Source organism: Nerophis lumbriciformis, linkage group LG25, assembly GCF_033978685.3.
Source record: "Nerophis lumbriciformis linkage group LG25, RoL_Nlum_v2.1, whole genome shotgun sequence".
NCBI classification, from domain to species: Eukaryota; Metazoa; Chordata; class Actinopteri; order Syngnathiformes; family Syngnathidae; genus Nerophis; species Nerophis lumbriciformis.
This window is the reverse complement of record NC_084572.2, coordinates 20,389,591-20,404,593: the sequence shown is the minus strand read 5'-3', so window position 1 is coordinate 20,404,593 and position 15,003 is coordinate 20,389,591. Positions and strand designations below refer to the sequence as shown.

Below are 15,003 nucleotides of genomic sequence, written 5' to 3'. Positions count from 1 at the left end.
TGTATTACCGTCTCTTTTTAAGGTTTGTCCCAAACTTCTCACCGTAGTAAAATGGCGGAATGGTGATTGTTTATGTAACGAATAAGATATTTATTTTGCTTCAAAAGATCACCAAATCAATACATCTATCCTTAAAATCTATGGTGACTCAATATGTTTTCTATTCAAAACCTACCCCTTGTCTGAGAAAACTTCATATTGAAGATGTTCATTTCTGTGATGAAAAATGTTCCAACTTATATGAAGGCAGTTTTAGTGAAATAATATTTTCCGGGCACAGTTCATAAACAATATAACCTGAAGAAGTTTACAAAAGGTGAGCTTAGAAAAATAAGGACGAGGTATATTACATACTTAATTATTCCCTAAATTAAATAAATACAATTTAATATTATTAATGGAATATACCCTTCAAATGTTTTTGGAAGCTTAAATTTAACATGATGGCTGTTGTATCTGTTTGTGGAATGTGAGACTGTACATGTGTTTTGGGAGGAGATCAGAGATTGGCTGAGAAACAAGGGTGTGGAGACATCCCCATTCTCTATAGAAGAGATTAAATTTGGTATTTCTGTAAACGACTGTAATTTATAAATATCTGTCAACATTATTATGCTCCAGGCAAACATTTTCCTACATAAATGTCGATTTTTTTAATTGGCTTAATGGGTTACAATTATCAATCACATCTTGGAGAATGTTTAAGAGTACAAAAGCTCTTAAATGTATGTAAACATTTAAAGTGATTTAGGTAGCCCTTTTAGGTGTTTTTTCATATTTTTTTATTATTATTATTATTTAATACTCTATCTGTATTTGTTTTTGTTTTATTTCATTGACATGTTTCGCTGATGTTGAAAGTGCCTTGACTTTTGTGTGCATTATACATGTATGTTTGTTGTTCAATAATTTTTTTTATTTTTTTTTAAATACAAATTTTACAAATATACTTATTTGCAGCACAAACTACGTGCAAGTGATATTGTGTTTTTATTTATTTTAAAGTATATCATGTCCTCTGCGTACGTAACACAAAACCGTACAAAAACAAATACGCTATTTTTTTATTTTGTCCCAAAATACTCGCCGTAGTCAAAATGTCGGCGGGGCGATGGATGACGGAACCAAGATGAAATTCGTTTGCTTCACAAAATTAAGTACATGTTATTTATTTGTAGATATATTGTAGTTGTGTTTCATGGCTTGGAGTAATGTCGTCTTAGGCATAAGGAGCAAAAGTCACTGTAAATGTTGGTCATCGAAACCTCGCTGCCAGGTGAAGGAGAGGCTTAGCAGTCGATGCTAAGTTATGCTGCATTGATATAATTAAGCCACCCAGGACAAACAAAAGAGCTGACAGGTGTAAAGGGCCAGTCGTTTCATCACTTTTGAGAACTGCAAAGGGGATCATGGCCGACCCACTCGTAACCTTCCAGTCGCAGCTTTCCGGTGTGATGGAGACGGTATTCAAAGCCGCTATGTATGAGATCACCAGGCTTGTGCAGGACAGTTTCGTGGAGGAGGTCGCACGGTGCAGGGAGCAGGTCGAGCGCCTAAAGAGGAGACTAAAGTGGTCGGAGAGCAAACGCAAAGAGCCACAGGGCGACAGAGGACTGAAATGTGCAGACTTCAGTGCACTGCAAGTGCCCAACAAAGAGAAGCCAAAAGTGATGCAGATAGGTAATACATACCCTCATTACCTTATATTTTGTGTTTCTTGTTCATAATAATAATAATAATAATGAGATAGCCCCCCCCCCCCCCCGCTACCCCAAAAGGGACAAGCGGTTGAAAATGGATGGATGGATAATTAGCTTTTATGGGCAGCACGGTGCAACAGGGGTTAGTGCATGTGCCTCACAATACGAAGGTCGTGAGTTCAATCCCGGGCTCGGGATCTTTCTGTGTGGAGTTTGCATGTTCTCCCCGTGACTGCGTGGGTTCCCTCCGGGTACTCCGGCTTCCTCCCACCTCCAAAAACACGCACCTGGGGCTAGGTTGATTGGCAACAGTAAATTGGCCCTCGTGTGTGAATGTGTGTGTGAACGTTGTCTGTCTATCTGTGTTGGCCCTGCGATGAGGTGGCGACTTGTCCAGGGTGTACGCTGCCTTCTGCCGAGTACAGCTGAGATAGGCTCCAGCACCCCCCGCCACCCCAAAAAGGGACAAGCGGTAGCAAATGGATGGTTGGATGGATGGAAAATTAGCTTTATTGTCTCCAAGGAGACAATAAACGTTGCACATCCATCCATACATCCATCCATACATACATACATACAGTTCATCCGACAATACAGTGACAACAGTGAACAGTGTGCAGGTATATCAGTTTGTTATGAGATCACACAATCCACTCCCCCTGTATTGCACTATCCCAATATTGCACTCCTTATTATTGCATCAGGTTATTACAGTGGTTTTCTGTTGTTAAGTGCTTTGATTGCCAGTGGGACAAAGGAAAATCTATACCTGTTGAGTTTGTATGTTGCTGTTCTCTGCCGTTTACCATTTGGCATCAACACAATTTCACTATGAAGTATGTGGTGTGGGTAATGGGTGATTTTAAGACCCTGTTTCCTCACAGTCTTGTCGAATATTTCTTGAAGGGAATAAGGGGGCTGCATTCCAATTATTGATACGTTTTTGAAGTTGGGTTTTGAGTTTGACAGACAGATTTCCAAACCATATGGAGATGCCATAACGGATGACAGATTCAATGTTTGCCTTATAAAACAACATCATGATATTACTTGCCACACCGTGGACCCTGAGCCTCCTTAGAAAGTGCAGGCACTGGTTAATACGGGAGCAAACAGAGTCAACTTGGTTGGCCCAAGTTAACTGGGAATCAAAACAAATACCTTATTACCTGTAGGAGGACACCTGCTCCATTCTCTCCCCATGGATAATGATTGGGCTGTGATCCCCCACAGATTTGGGATCAAAAACCATCTCCTTTGTTTTTTTTACATTTTAAAATCAGATTTTTCTCTTCACACCAACTCACAGCCCCTTCTGTCTCTTGTTTGTATGAGTCGATGTTGGAGGATAGTTTAGGCTTAATCGTTTGGGCTTTGTCTAATGTGAACATTAAATCATAACTGTACAGATAAACACATGTCCTATAGTATATCCATCCATCCATCCATTTTCTACCGCTTGTCCCGTTCGGGGTCGCGGGGGGTGCCGGAGCCTATCTCAGCTGCATTAGGGCGGAAGGTGGGGTACACCCTATCCTAATAGTCCAATGTGTGGCTAATAAAGTGTAATAAAACAATCAATTATAGATCCTAATTATTTATACTCTCTTCTTCTGTAGAAAAAAACCTTAAACAAGAGAGTGAACTGCAAGAAGATATGCAAAGCCAAGAAGATGCTGCTGGACATCCTTCTCGTATGGAAGAGGAGGTCTGTGTCGATATGAAAGTGTCACAGGTATTTGCTGTATAAATCCTGGGAACTGTGTAATGTGTTGTCTTTTTAATTGGGATGTATTTTATTTTATGTATTTATTTGAATTAGGACAATGCATATTCATCAAGATAGAGCAATAATGTAAATATGCCGCAGTTAGCACAACAGCTCATATTCATCCGTTGTCCTAAGGCAGGTTAATACATTCAACAGGTCATGATGCAAAAGAATACATAAATCACAAGGCATTACATATTGCAAACATACCATAAGCACAGACCATGGACAAAAAAAATAAAACAAACAAAAAAACAAGTTAATAATCTAATTGTGCGTGCATGTCTGATTAGTTTTAAACCACTGTTTCAGTGCAGTTTTAAATGTTAAATAGCTGTCACAGTTTCTGTCATGGGCTGGCAGCCTGTTCCATAACTGTATGCCTCTGATAGACCCCACCATTTGGCCAAATTTAGTCCTGCGCCTTTGTATGTTGCAGTCCCCTCTGGTCACTGCTCTGGTGTTTACTTGCCTGCAATTTTTTTTAAATTAATACAATCTATCAAGGTAGGGGAAGCAAGTTTATTTAGAACTCTAAAGATGAGGCAAGTATCCATGAATATCTGATAATTATCTAAATCCAAAATATTATACTGCCCTGCGATGAGGTGGCGACTTGTCCAGGGTGTACCCCGCCTTCCGCCCGATTGTAGCTGAGATAGGCTCCAGCGCCCCCCGCGACCCCAAAGGGAATACGCGGTAGAAAATGGATGGATGGATGGAAAATATTATACTTAGTTAAAATGTTACAATAATGATACTTTAGGGGCTTTTTGTCAATATTTTTTAGTGTTCTCTTGATGAGAGACTTTAGTGGCTTCAGGATATTCTCTGAGGTGTGGGATGTGCCGATCGATCGGCCACAGATCAGTGTCAGAGACTTGTTGTGATAAAGTAGCTGATCGCCATTCCTGATTAATGCATTTCATTGCCGATCACAAACATCAATCCACTCTGGCTGACGCTGTTTTTTATTTTTAGCTCCCCGGCTGACATGCAACTAGCAGCTAATTATGTATCTCCATAGAAAGTTTGGACCCACTCCTCTATGCTAATAATTATCACCTCCATTACAGCAAATAAACTGCATTTCTCAGTATCTCAAAGGGGAATTGAACTTTGTTCGGAATTTTGCCTATCATTCACTATCCCTATGTAAGACATTTGTTCATCTTTTTTATGCAATATAATTTGTAATATACGGCAAATACGAGGTGGATAATAAAATGGGAGTAATCTATTCTCCCATAAAGCCCTCTAAAGACCTCCAACAATACTCCATTTACCTCTCGTGGCCTGAATATTGACCAAATTTAACGCTGAAGAACTACTTTTAGCGGTGCCGTGATCTCAGAGGTAACAAGCTTATGCAGCTGTTGAGACGGTGAGCTCCTGCATCGCCTCTGAGTTGGTTAAAGGTCATTTTAGATTATAAATCAGAATTAGTAGAAGATTGTGGCCATAAACCGAGAAGTTGGTCAACTTTGACATCAGCTTAGACCCGAAGATGGCGAGAAGAGACAAAAACACACTTGTTTTTGTTTTACCTGCGTGAGGACTATGATTCATTCTTAATCTAAATGAAAGTTATGAATAACCCATCAATCGGCATCCCAGTGAGAGCAGACATTGTACAGTAAGTGATTGTTTTATTATGTTTGAAGATTGTATTTCTTGTTGATCACTTAGCAATAGTGCTCTTTGCTGGATCTGCTTATCACTCTGCTTCTAAAACTCGTAGATCATCCCCCTAATATTCAGGTTGAAAAATATAAGGTTCTTGATCATCATTTGTCCCGAAGTAGTCGTCGTTGTATATCATGAAGTTTGCCATGATTAGTAGTTGTTGAAGGAAATAAGCGAAGGTTGCAATGTGTCTGTGAAATTAAAGGCCGACTGAAATGCGATTTTCTTATTTAAACGGGGATAGCAGGTCCATTCTATGTGTCATACTTGATCATTTCGCGATATTGCCATATTTTTGCTGGAAGAATTTAGTAGAGAACATCGACGATAAAGTTTGCAACTTTTGGTCGCTGATAAAAAAGCCTTGCCTGTACCGGAAGTAGCAGACGAGTAGTGTGACGTCACAGGTTGTGGAGCTCCTCACATCTGCACATTGTTTACAATCATGGCCACCAGCAGCGAGAGCGATTCGGACCGAGAAAGCGACGATTTCCCCATTAATTTGAGCGAGTATGAAAGATTTGTGGATGAGGAAAGTGAGAGTGAAGGACTAGAGGGCAGTGGGAGCGATTCAGATAGGGAAGATGCTGTGAGAGGCGGGTGGGACCTGATATTCAGCTGGGAATGACTAAAACAGTAAATAAACACAATACTCTATTAGCCACAACACAACCAGGCTTATATTTAATATGCCACAAATTAATCCCGCATAACAAACACCTCCCCCCTCCCGTCCATATAACCCGCCAATACAACTCAAACACCTGCACAACACACTGAATCCCACAGCCCAAAGTACCGTTCACCTCCCCAAAGTTCATACAGCACATATATTTCCCCAAAGTCCCCAAAGTTACGTACGTGACATGCACATAGCGGTACGCACGTACGGGCAAGCGATCAAATGTTTGGAAGCCACAGCTGCATGCGTAATCACGGTACCGCGTCTGCGCATCCAACTCAAAGTCCTCCTGGTAAGAGTCTCTGTTGTCCCAGTTCTCCACAGGCCAATGGTAAAGCTTGACTGTCATCTTCCGGGAATGTAAACAATGAAACACCGGCTGTGTTTGTGTTGCTGCAGTCGGCCGCAATACACCGCTTCCCACCTACAGCTTTCTTCTTTGCTGTCTCCATTGTTCATTGAACAAATTGCAAAAGATTCACCAACACAGATGTCCAGAATACTGTGGAATTTTGCGATGAAAACAGACGACTTAATAGATGGCCACCATGCTGTCCCAAAATGTCCTCTACAATCTGTGACGTCACGCGCTGACGTCATCATACAGAAACGTTTTCAGCAGGATATTTTGCGCAAAATTTAAAATTGCACTTTAGTAAGCTAACCCGGCCGTATTGGCATGTGTTGCAATGTTAAGATTGAATCATTGATATATAAACTATCAGACTGCGTGGTCGGTAGTAGTGGGTTTCAGTCGGCCTTTAATGCGCTGCAATTGATGGCTTTATGGGCGCAATAGATGCAATGATGTAATGACAGAAAAACCAATGTGTTATTGTTTCACATAAGGATTGTGATTAATAGGCAAAATTCCCCCAAAAAGTGCAGATCCCCTTTAAAAGGGTCGTGCCATTTATGCTTTTTCTACATTTAAAATACTTCCTTGTGGTCTACAAAACATGTAATTGGTTATAGAGTATGTTTTACGACCATCTTCAAGCCGTGTCTTCAGGATGCGCCGTTTTGTTAGTGGTCTTTGTGTCTCCACTTCAACTGCGTTTTCACCCCGTCAGTCATGTTGTAGTTTATCATTCTATACTAAAAACTCACTGCTGTTAGTTTCAGTCCTGTTGCTCAAACGAGTCATCTTCAACTTGGAAACCTTGTACAAAAATGATATGACGATACATTTGGACTAGTTCAGTAAAAGTATTAACAGAGTAAAAGTTGAAAAAAAAAAAACCTTTTTCAGTGTAAATACATAGTTTATTTTTAAAGAGTTAAAACAAGCAATGCACCTATTCGATGGAATGACCCATTTGCTAAAGATTGCAGTATTACTAAATTTATGCTGTCGCTTCTTGTGAAACATTATTTTGTTTTGCTTTTTGGTAGTCTTCAAACGTGCCAAATCTAGATCGGCTGCTGAAGGAGGAAGCCCTTCGCATTACACCCGAAGCTAAAGATTCCGAGGACGTAGATGGTATGTACCTATTTTAAACTCTTCAGCAATCTGCGATGTTGCGTTCACGCCAATCCAACCAATTCTATCCATTTTGGCAAATACATTTGTCCCTCAGTAGGCGCTCAAACGTTTATCAAAGTTTAGATTTTATTCTTCTGAGAATGTCTCCAACTTGTGGATTTTTTTGGTGGTGTTTGTTTTCATAATATGGTAATTTGACAATAGGTTTAGAGGATAGGCTTTTATTTTCATCTAATGTAAGTCAAGTTTCGTTTCACTGTGTGATGATAAAACATGTGTAACACATCACTATTAATTTTTGAAACCATGCAAACATGTTGTGTGCTAATAATTGATATTTAGCAGGGGTGTCCAGATCTAATTTTAATATCGGAGCGATAAAAAACAACACAGTATTGGTTGATATAGGTTTACATCTAAAATCTCCGATACAAAAAATCCTGCAGCGTGTTTAATAAAGTGTCCTCCAATAAGCACACAGTGTTGGTCTTTTCTTGTATTTTAGTCAAATCGTTTACAAAAGGTAAACATGGTAAGTTGTAGGCTACTAGGACCCAGCAGCTACACAACATCTAAGCACACAATAGCACAAAAGCTAGACATACTGTACGTAATAAGTGTCCTAATTGAACAATATTACGGCCTAAAACAGCACATTTGTCAATACGGACAAGTATCAAATAATTATAGTTGCATATTACTTACACATAAAATATCCAGTAACAAATATGTCTGCATCATACAATTAACTGCATCTTGAGATTAACACAATTAATTATTGTGGACAATAGGTGTCGCCAAAAAACGTAATTAGCACTCCACTTCAACTGAAAGACAACATAAGTTCATTCCAGATGGTTGATAATAAATAGGTTAATGTTTTTCTGACCTACTATTCTCTATCCGACTAATTTCACGTGATCAAACCTTTTCTAACATTATACACTACATAATAAAACAAGTATGTGTGGCTGTCTTCGACTAAGGATTTTCATAGTCAAACCCGATTTGCTAGCTTTTGCTCATCGTCGACGATCAGTTGAATGTATGACATTTTTTTAAAGACAAAAACACAGATGTGATATAGTATGTAGTAGTAGTATATACTGACTCGTCATTAGGTGTCAGTAACGTCACATGTATGTGCTCTAGCAGATATACACAAATATTCCAAGTTAATTCACGGTAATTATAAAAGGAATACAGTCAATTATTAAAGTGAACCAAACAATGATATAATTTGCAACTTTTTCCACCTTAATAAAAGGCTCAACCACAGTGAGGTTTGCTCTGGTGCACAGGTAAACAGCCTGTGGCATTTTAGAAGAACAAGGCGGGTAAGGGAAATCAGCAATTCAGATTTGTAACTTCTGGACAAGGATTGGCTCTAATGGCTGGGTCGGACTGGCTGGAGTGCAAAGGGGAGCTGTGCGTGTAACGTAGTTGGAGGACTAGCTGCCATACCCTGACCGCACGGGGACAGAAGCCGAATTTTCAGTGCATCACTCGTCAAAAGTGTATAAATAATTAGGTAAATATATCCATTCATAATAAATGATTAATGGGTTATACTTGTATAGCGCTTCAAGGTACTCAAAGCGCTTTGACAGTATTTCCACATTCACCCATTCACACACACATTCACACACTGATGGCGGGAGCTGCCATGCAAGACGCTAACCAGCAGCCATCAAGAGCAAGGGGTGAAGTGTCTTGCCCAAGGACACAACAGACGTGACTAGGATGGTAGAAAGTGGGGATTGAACCCTAGTAACCAGCAACCCTCCGATTGCTGGCACAGCCACTCTACCAACTTCGCCTCGCTGTCCCCGTAGAATGTATTACTTCAATTTGTGTTTATGCAAAATACCCTGATTCTTAAGGTGGCATTTTTAAGATGTGGTGGCTTTCATATTGCTGTGGCTCTGCGCCACAAATTATTACATGTAGGGAAAACCCTGCTTACTCTCTAAAAACTTGCTATGCACCCAATAAGTTGTATCTAATATTTAAAGAAGACATGATGAGGATGCATGCAATCAATTCATTGTCCAATCACACCTGCTGTATGTGGGGGCCTCAGCGGGTATTAACTCGCCTCCCTCTCACAGAGGGGAGAGATTATATTAATACCGGACGATTCCACTTTGAGGTTGTTTGTCGCATCAGAATCGCCAAATCTCCGACTATTTGAAGACAGCTCTCCTTCAGCTCTACATGGATTTATATTTTGTACTGATATCCTATCGGATCCATATCAGTATCGGGCATTACTTAAATTGGTATTGTATCAGAAGTGAAAAAAATCAGGACACCCCTACTATTTACTTTAATTTGTTGAATTCTGGTACTTTTTCGGTTTGAGGGTACAAAGAACACTGTAACATTGATAACAAATTAATACAATTCCAAGCTGAAAAATCGTCAAACCGTTGCAATTTTTGCTGCAACATTTTGAAGAAGCTGCTGTGAAATTAGCCATTTAAGGCTGCAACAATCACAAAAACATCAAAATCTTAGAGGGATTGCTTTCTCAATTTTAAAAGCCTTACAAAACCAAGCAACCATATTTTATTGCTCCTTCTCTCCTGTTTATTATTATCAGAAGCAGAGACGTCAGTTCTGCCCGGGCCAAGTAAACACTCACACATAAACTGGGGAGCAAGCTTTGACCAGACGTTGGAATCTTCTCAAAGTGTCCACTTGGAAACACCTCTGGAGGGCAGGTATATGATGGATGACTTTAAAAAGACTAATTATGGAGACATGAGCATGGATGATGTTGCTAGTTTGGAACTACAAGGATCCTCGCAACCAGGCGCAGACATGACTTTTACCAGTCACTATGAAGGGGATAGAGACGCACCGGAGGAGGCTAAGGAACAAACTTTCCAAACAGGTGAAGTGATGTATGGGGGCGGCTCAAGAGCTGACATAGATTTAAGAGAATTATCTTGTTTGCTGATTAACGAGGACGGTTACATTCAGAACCAGAGCCTCATGCATGCTTCAAGCAGTTCAAGCCAAAGATTGAGCTACCAGGACCAAGGCGACACATCTTTGGTTAGCACAGGAGATCTGTATGGGTCCTCGAAAGCGTTCCCTGCTTGTGATAACGCACATTTTAGAGCAGTGAGAGGAGCGAGGGGCCGTTTTTGTAACCAACGCTCTCTCTCCTTTCCTCACTCTGCTGCCCATTTTGCACACAAGCAAACACACGGAGGTAGCGCTCCACCGTGCTCCTGTGAGCACTGCAAAAAAACAGTCACTCCAGCCTGTAACCTCGACGTCAGCCAGAGGATCCATTCAAGGCAGGAGCTTCACCATTGCAGCCGTTGTGGTAAAAGTTTCTCATCGTTCTCTGACCTGAAGACACACAAGTGTGGCCAGTGCGGCGACAAACGGTACTGCTGCGGCGTGTGCGGGAACAAATTCAGCCGTTTGTGGAACCTGAAGCTGCACCAAAGAATCCACACTCAAGAAAAACCACATCAGTGCGCCACATGTCACAAGAGCTTCACGCGAGCTGATATATTAAAGGTGCACCAGCGTACCCACACAGGAGAAAGACCATACTGCTGTACCGTGTGCGGCCTTAGCTTTAAACGCCTGGATCATCTGAGATCACATCAACGCAAACATTTGACACATCTGTAGAGGCGTGAATATCATAATCAAACACTTTTTTGATGCTTGTTATTTTAGCTAAATTATGTCCTCTGGTTACTTCATTTCTTTACTGTTCCTACATTTTTTGGTAATGATAAAATTATATTTGTTTGAAAATGTAACAGAAGGATTAATAAGTTGTTCTTATGTCTAGGATTCCACTTTATATCAGGCTGTATTAATTAGTGTTAGGAATGTTGTCTCTTTTAAGAGAGTCTGTTCTTTTGCCCCGACTCCCTTACAAACATCAGTCTCTTTCGACTCCCAAACAACTCCTCAAATTTTGTTGTTGCTTATTGACTTAATTTATTACCCAAATTCATGCAATTAAATTTTTTTGTGTAAAAATATAAATCACATGTTTAAGGATTACAATCTAGTTGTGTGTAATATTTTGTACTTTTCAAACTATTTACAGTGAAATAAAAATTATAACGACAAAATATGAATGAGTATGTAAAATGTAATGAGAAAGCTGTATCCAGGTAACAGTTTTTGCTCACGTTTAGCAAATGTTAGCATTCTGAAACAAACAATCTTAAATTTTGTTTCCTGCTACTCATGTTCCCCACCTTTCCAGCATGTGGTCTCTAATTGTGTAGCAATATTCTTTCACCCCGTTCTTTCCCTCCTGTCTGTGTGCCCACGATTGTGTTGTGTGTGTGTGTAACACACCAACACCTCCACTTCTGCTCAGTGTCGACACAACGCCAGATTTCCACTGGATGCGAAACGGCAACATGATGGCGGCGGATTCTTTCCGTTTCCATTCAAGTCAATGTGTCGATATCAACTGTTGCAGAACCACTTGCGCATGGTGACACCATGCCGGTGGCGTATCGCGTTACTGTGCTAAATGTACACAGAGATTCTATATTTTATATTTATTTGATATATTATATATATTTTATACTTCTATATTTCTTTTTTTTTCCCTTTGATGCGCCTGAAAGAATGACTGCATATCACAGTAGCTCCTTTGAATTCCTCCTTTTTACTTTTTTTGGTATTATTCTCAACTTTTCTTGCTTTTTGTAATCACTTATCTTTATTTTCCTTGTGGATCAATAAAGTTTGTCTAAGTCTAAAAATTTTTTTAACAATTTCCCTTGTGGATCAATAAAGTTTGTCTAAGTGTGTATTTGCCAGAAGGCACAACACAGCGGATCAATTTAGCTAACACTAAATAAATTATCCTGTTTACTTTCAAAATAAAATACTCTGTGTTCTAAGCAAATCATATTTTACACTTTGAAACGTCCTAATGGGCGGAGACGGACTAGAAGTCAACTTGTCAAAAATAATTTCGCATTGTTGACACACATGGATAAGACATGCTGATTTTGTAGGTCCAAAAACAAAGAATCATACAATATTACAGGATGGACAGCTATTTCGGGGCCTTTGTCAAATACCAGCTGATACGGAGGCTGGGGAAGCAGTGGAGTGGTTGAATGAGAAGTGTTGTTTGTGTGTGTGCACAACGCTTGCCATGGATGATGTTACTGTTGAGTTATTGCTTGGTACAAATAATAAAAGTAAACTAGTCGTTCTGCAAGGCAAAACTGTCGTATTTTCCACGGATCAAGTCAGTGCCATCACAGACGCCCGCCCGCCTACGTGTACTGATACGGCCAAGCTCAAGACGTTCCCCGGTGTTGCCGTTCAGCAGCCTTTACTTATTCCGAATGGCAGGACCAAGTTCATTTGCTTCAGCTCCTCTGGGAGGACAGAAAAATATACTTTTGTTTCGATTTACTACAACTCCTCACCGCGTGATTACGTGCGGATTCGCGTGATCTCGTAGAAGTCCACGCTACTTCACTGCACGGCGGAGCAGCATCAATGCGCATCAGAACGGCGGTGGGGATGGGCGAATGGCGGAGATGTTCAGTAGCGGCGCCGTTAAGCAGCCATTGCGCATCCAGTGGAAATCTGGGGTAAGACTTCACACTGGGGAAAAAAACACATCAATAGTACTTATGATTTAATGCTCTAACTCAGACCTGGGCAAATTAAGGCCCGGGGGCCGTAGGTGTCCCGTTGAGCTTTTCAATCTGGCCCGCCGGACATTCCCAAATAAAGTTTTTAGATCTTTAAGAGGGAAACTGTAGCTGCCATTATGATGTGCAGTGATGTTTTCAAATTACCGTAAGTCTTGAACTATAAAAAGTATTTCAGTGGTTGCGATCTGCACTTTTGCATGATGTACTAGTTACTATGGTAATCTAAGTCACCGCAGCTCAGACGAGGCATCAAGCACTGTGGGTGGGGAGCGTTTCCACAGAGTGTTTCCAGAGCGGCCTAGTGACATATCAGATATATCAGATTGTAGGTGGGATTTTTTTTTACCCTTCGCGTTCATATTTCGCTGTGTTTGTTGCGTTTCGCTTTATTGTAAAATATCGAGAAGGGGTGTGGCGTTCATTTGTTGTCAATATTCAGTGTTTTATCGGTCATGGTTGATATTGTAAATCCCACATTCTTTATTTTCATGTACATTCTGGGTGTCTCACTCAGTAAAAAAAACTTACAATTCCATCATGTTTTTTAAGGCGGTGTGTCATAACGTTTTTAGCTTTCAATCAGACATTGTGAGGTTTTGTATTAGTGTTCCTAAAAATCAATTATATCCGGCCCCCAGACACATTTGTTTCTCTAAATTTTGCCCCCTGAGTCAAAATAATTGCCCAGGCCTGCTCTAACTCAATAACAACTGAGCATGCATGGTTTTGTGTTACAATTATATTTCAAACCTTTATATCATATGATGAGCTTTTATCTTATCAACTCTCCTAGATATACTTTTACAAATAGAGTACAAATGGAAACATGTTTTATACATTTGACCAACATTCTATAATTCAAAATCTAGAAACAACTTAATTGCGTGTAACAAATGAAAATTAGGGGATTGTAATATTGTGTTATTTACTAGGCTTATGGAAAAAAATCCTAATTTGGAATTTCAATTCGATTTATTTGAAGGATTGGGATTTGGATCGACTTGACACCACTCAATGGATGTTGAAATCAATCAATCAATCTTTATACCACATGAAGTAGAATTAAACGCATCATAAATCATTTGTCATGTTAAACAAAGGTTTTGTCTTTAATACTAAAACAATTTCAACTCTAAATGTAAGTACACATTCCCTCTATTAAATATATAATTCTGGGACTTTTTAAACTCTAAACGTAAGCACACATTCCCCCCATTAAATGAATAATTATGGGAAATTAAGTATTTGTTAAATTATTTTTCATAAATTGTATGTATACAGGTGAAACAATATTCAATAAATTAGAATATTGTGCAATGATTTGTTGTTGTTTTTTCCAGCAATTCGATTTACAAGTTGAAATTAATATACAACAAAGGCTCATAACATGCAACTCAAGATATGTTAAGCCTTCTATAATGAGTATTTCAAGACATGAGGTTCATAGTAATTAGAATTATATAAGTTATGTAAAACTCATCTATGAGTGAATATACAGTTAGCATGATTCTGGAAAATACCCACCATCCCTGTCATTTGGAAGTCAAATTCTGCTTCCTTCAATTCATATTTAAAATGCAACCTTTACAGGCCTGAAAATGAAGTTACTGTATATTTTGTTTGCTCATAAATGTGCAGTGTAATAGTTGGCTAACACTTTACTATAATTTAGTGTGAGTGTAAGCATAAAGGTAACATTTCCTCCACACTACAATCTGCTACCCAATAATATACAACAATTCTTCTCAACAAAAAAGGAGAAATATAACATTAGAGAAAAATGCAATTTAAAACATCTGTACACACATACAACACTTAAGACCTTCAGTATATCAGTATCCAGTCCATTAAATTATGGACTGGATTAAGCAAATAAATTGAACAATGTACTAATATGATCCACTTCAAGAAACTCTTCAAACTTAAAGTGTTTACAAAGTACAAAGAAGAAGAAACATGATAAACATTCTGAATTTATTTCATCAATCCATTCCATTTCTAGA

At 39.3% G+C, this 15,003-nt stretch overlaps 1 protein-coding gene across 2 annotated transcripts; it reads left to right on the top strand.

Annotated features, from left to right (window-relative positions):
- The first annotated feature begins 916 nt into the window (after nt 1-916).
- On the top strand, nt 917-14,274 carry LOC133621670 (uncharacterized). Of its 2 annotated transcripts, none has more exons than XM_061983923.1 (4): nt 917-1,680; nt 3,320-3,408; nt 7,235-7,322; nt 9,931-14,274. In XM_061983923.1, the coding sequence occupies exons 1-4, from the start codon at nt 1,410-1,412 to the stop codon at nt 10,980-10,982; spliced, it is 1,500 nt and encodes a 499-aa protein (XP_061839907.1). In that variant the 5' UTR covers nt 917-1,409; the 3' UTR covers nt 10,983-14,274. The 2 variants fall into 2 exon arrangements, with proteins under 2 accessions (XP_061839907.1, XP_061839906.1); XM_061983922.1 differs by having other exon boundaries at nt 919-1,680; nt 3,320-3,435.
- The last annotated feature ends 729 nt before the right edge of the window (nt 14,275-15,003 follow it).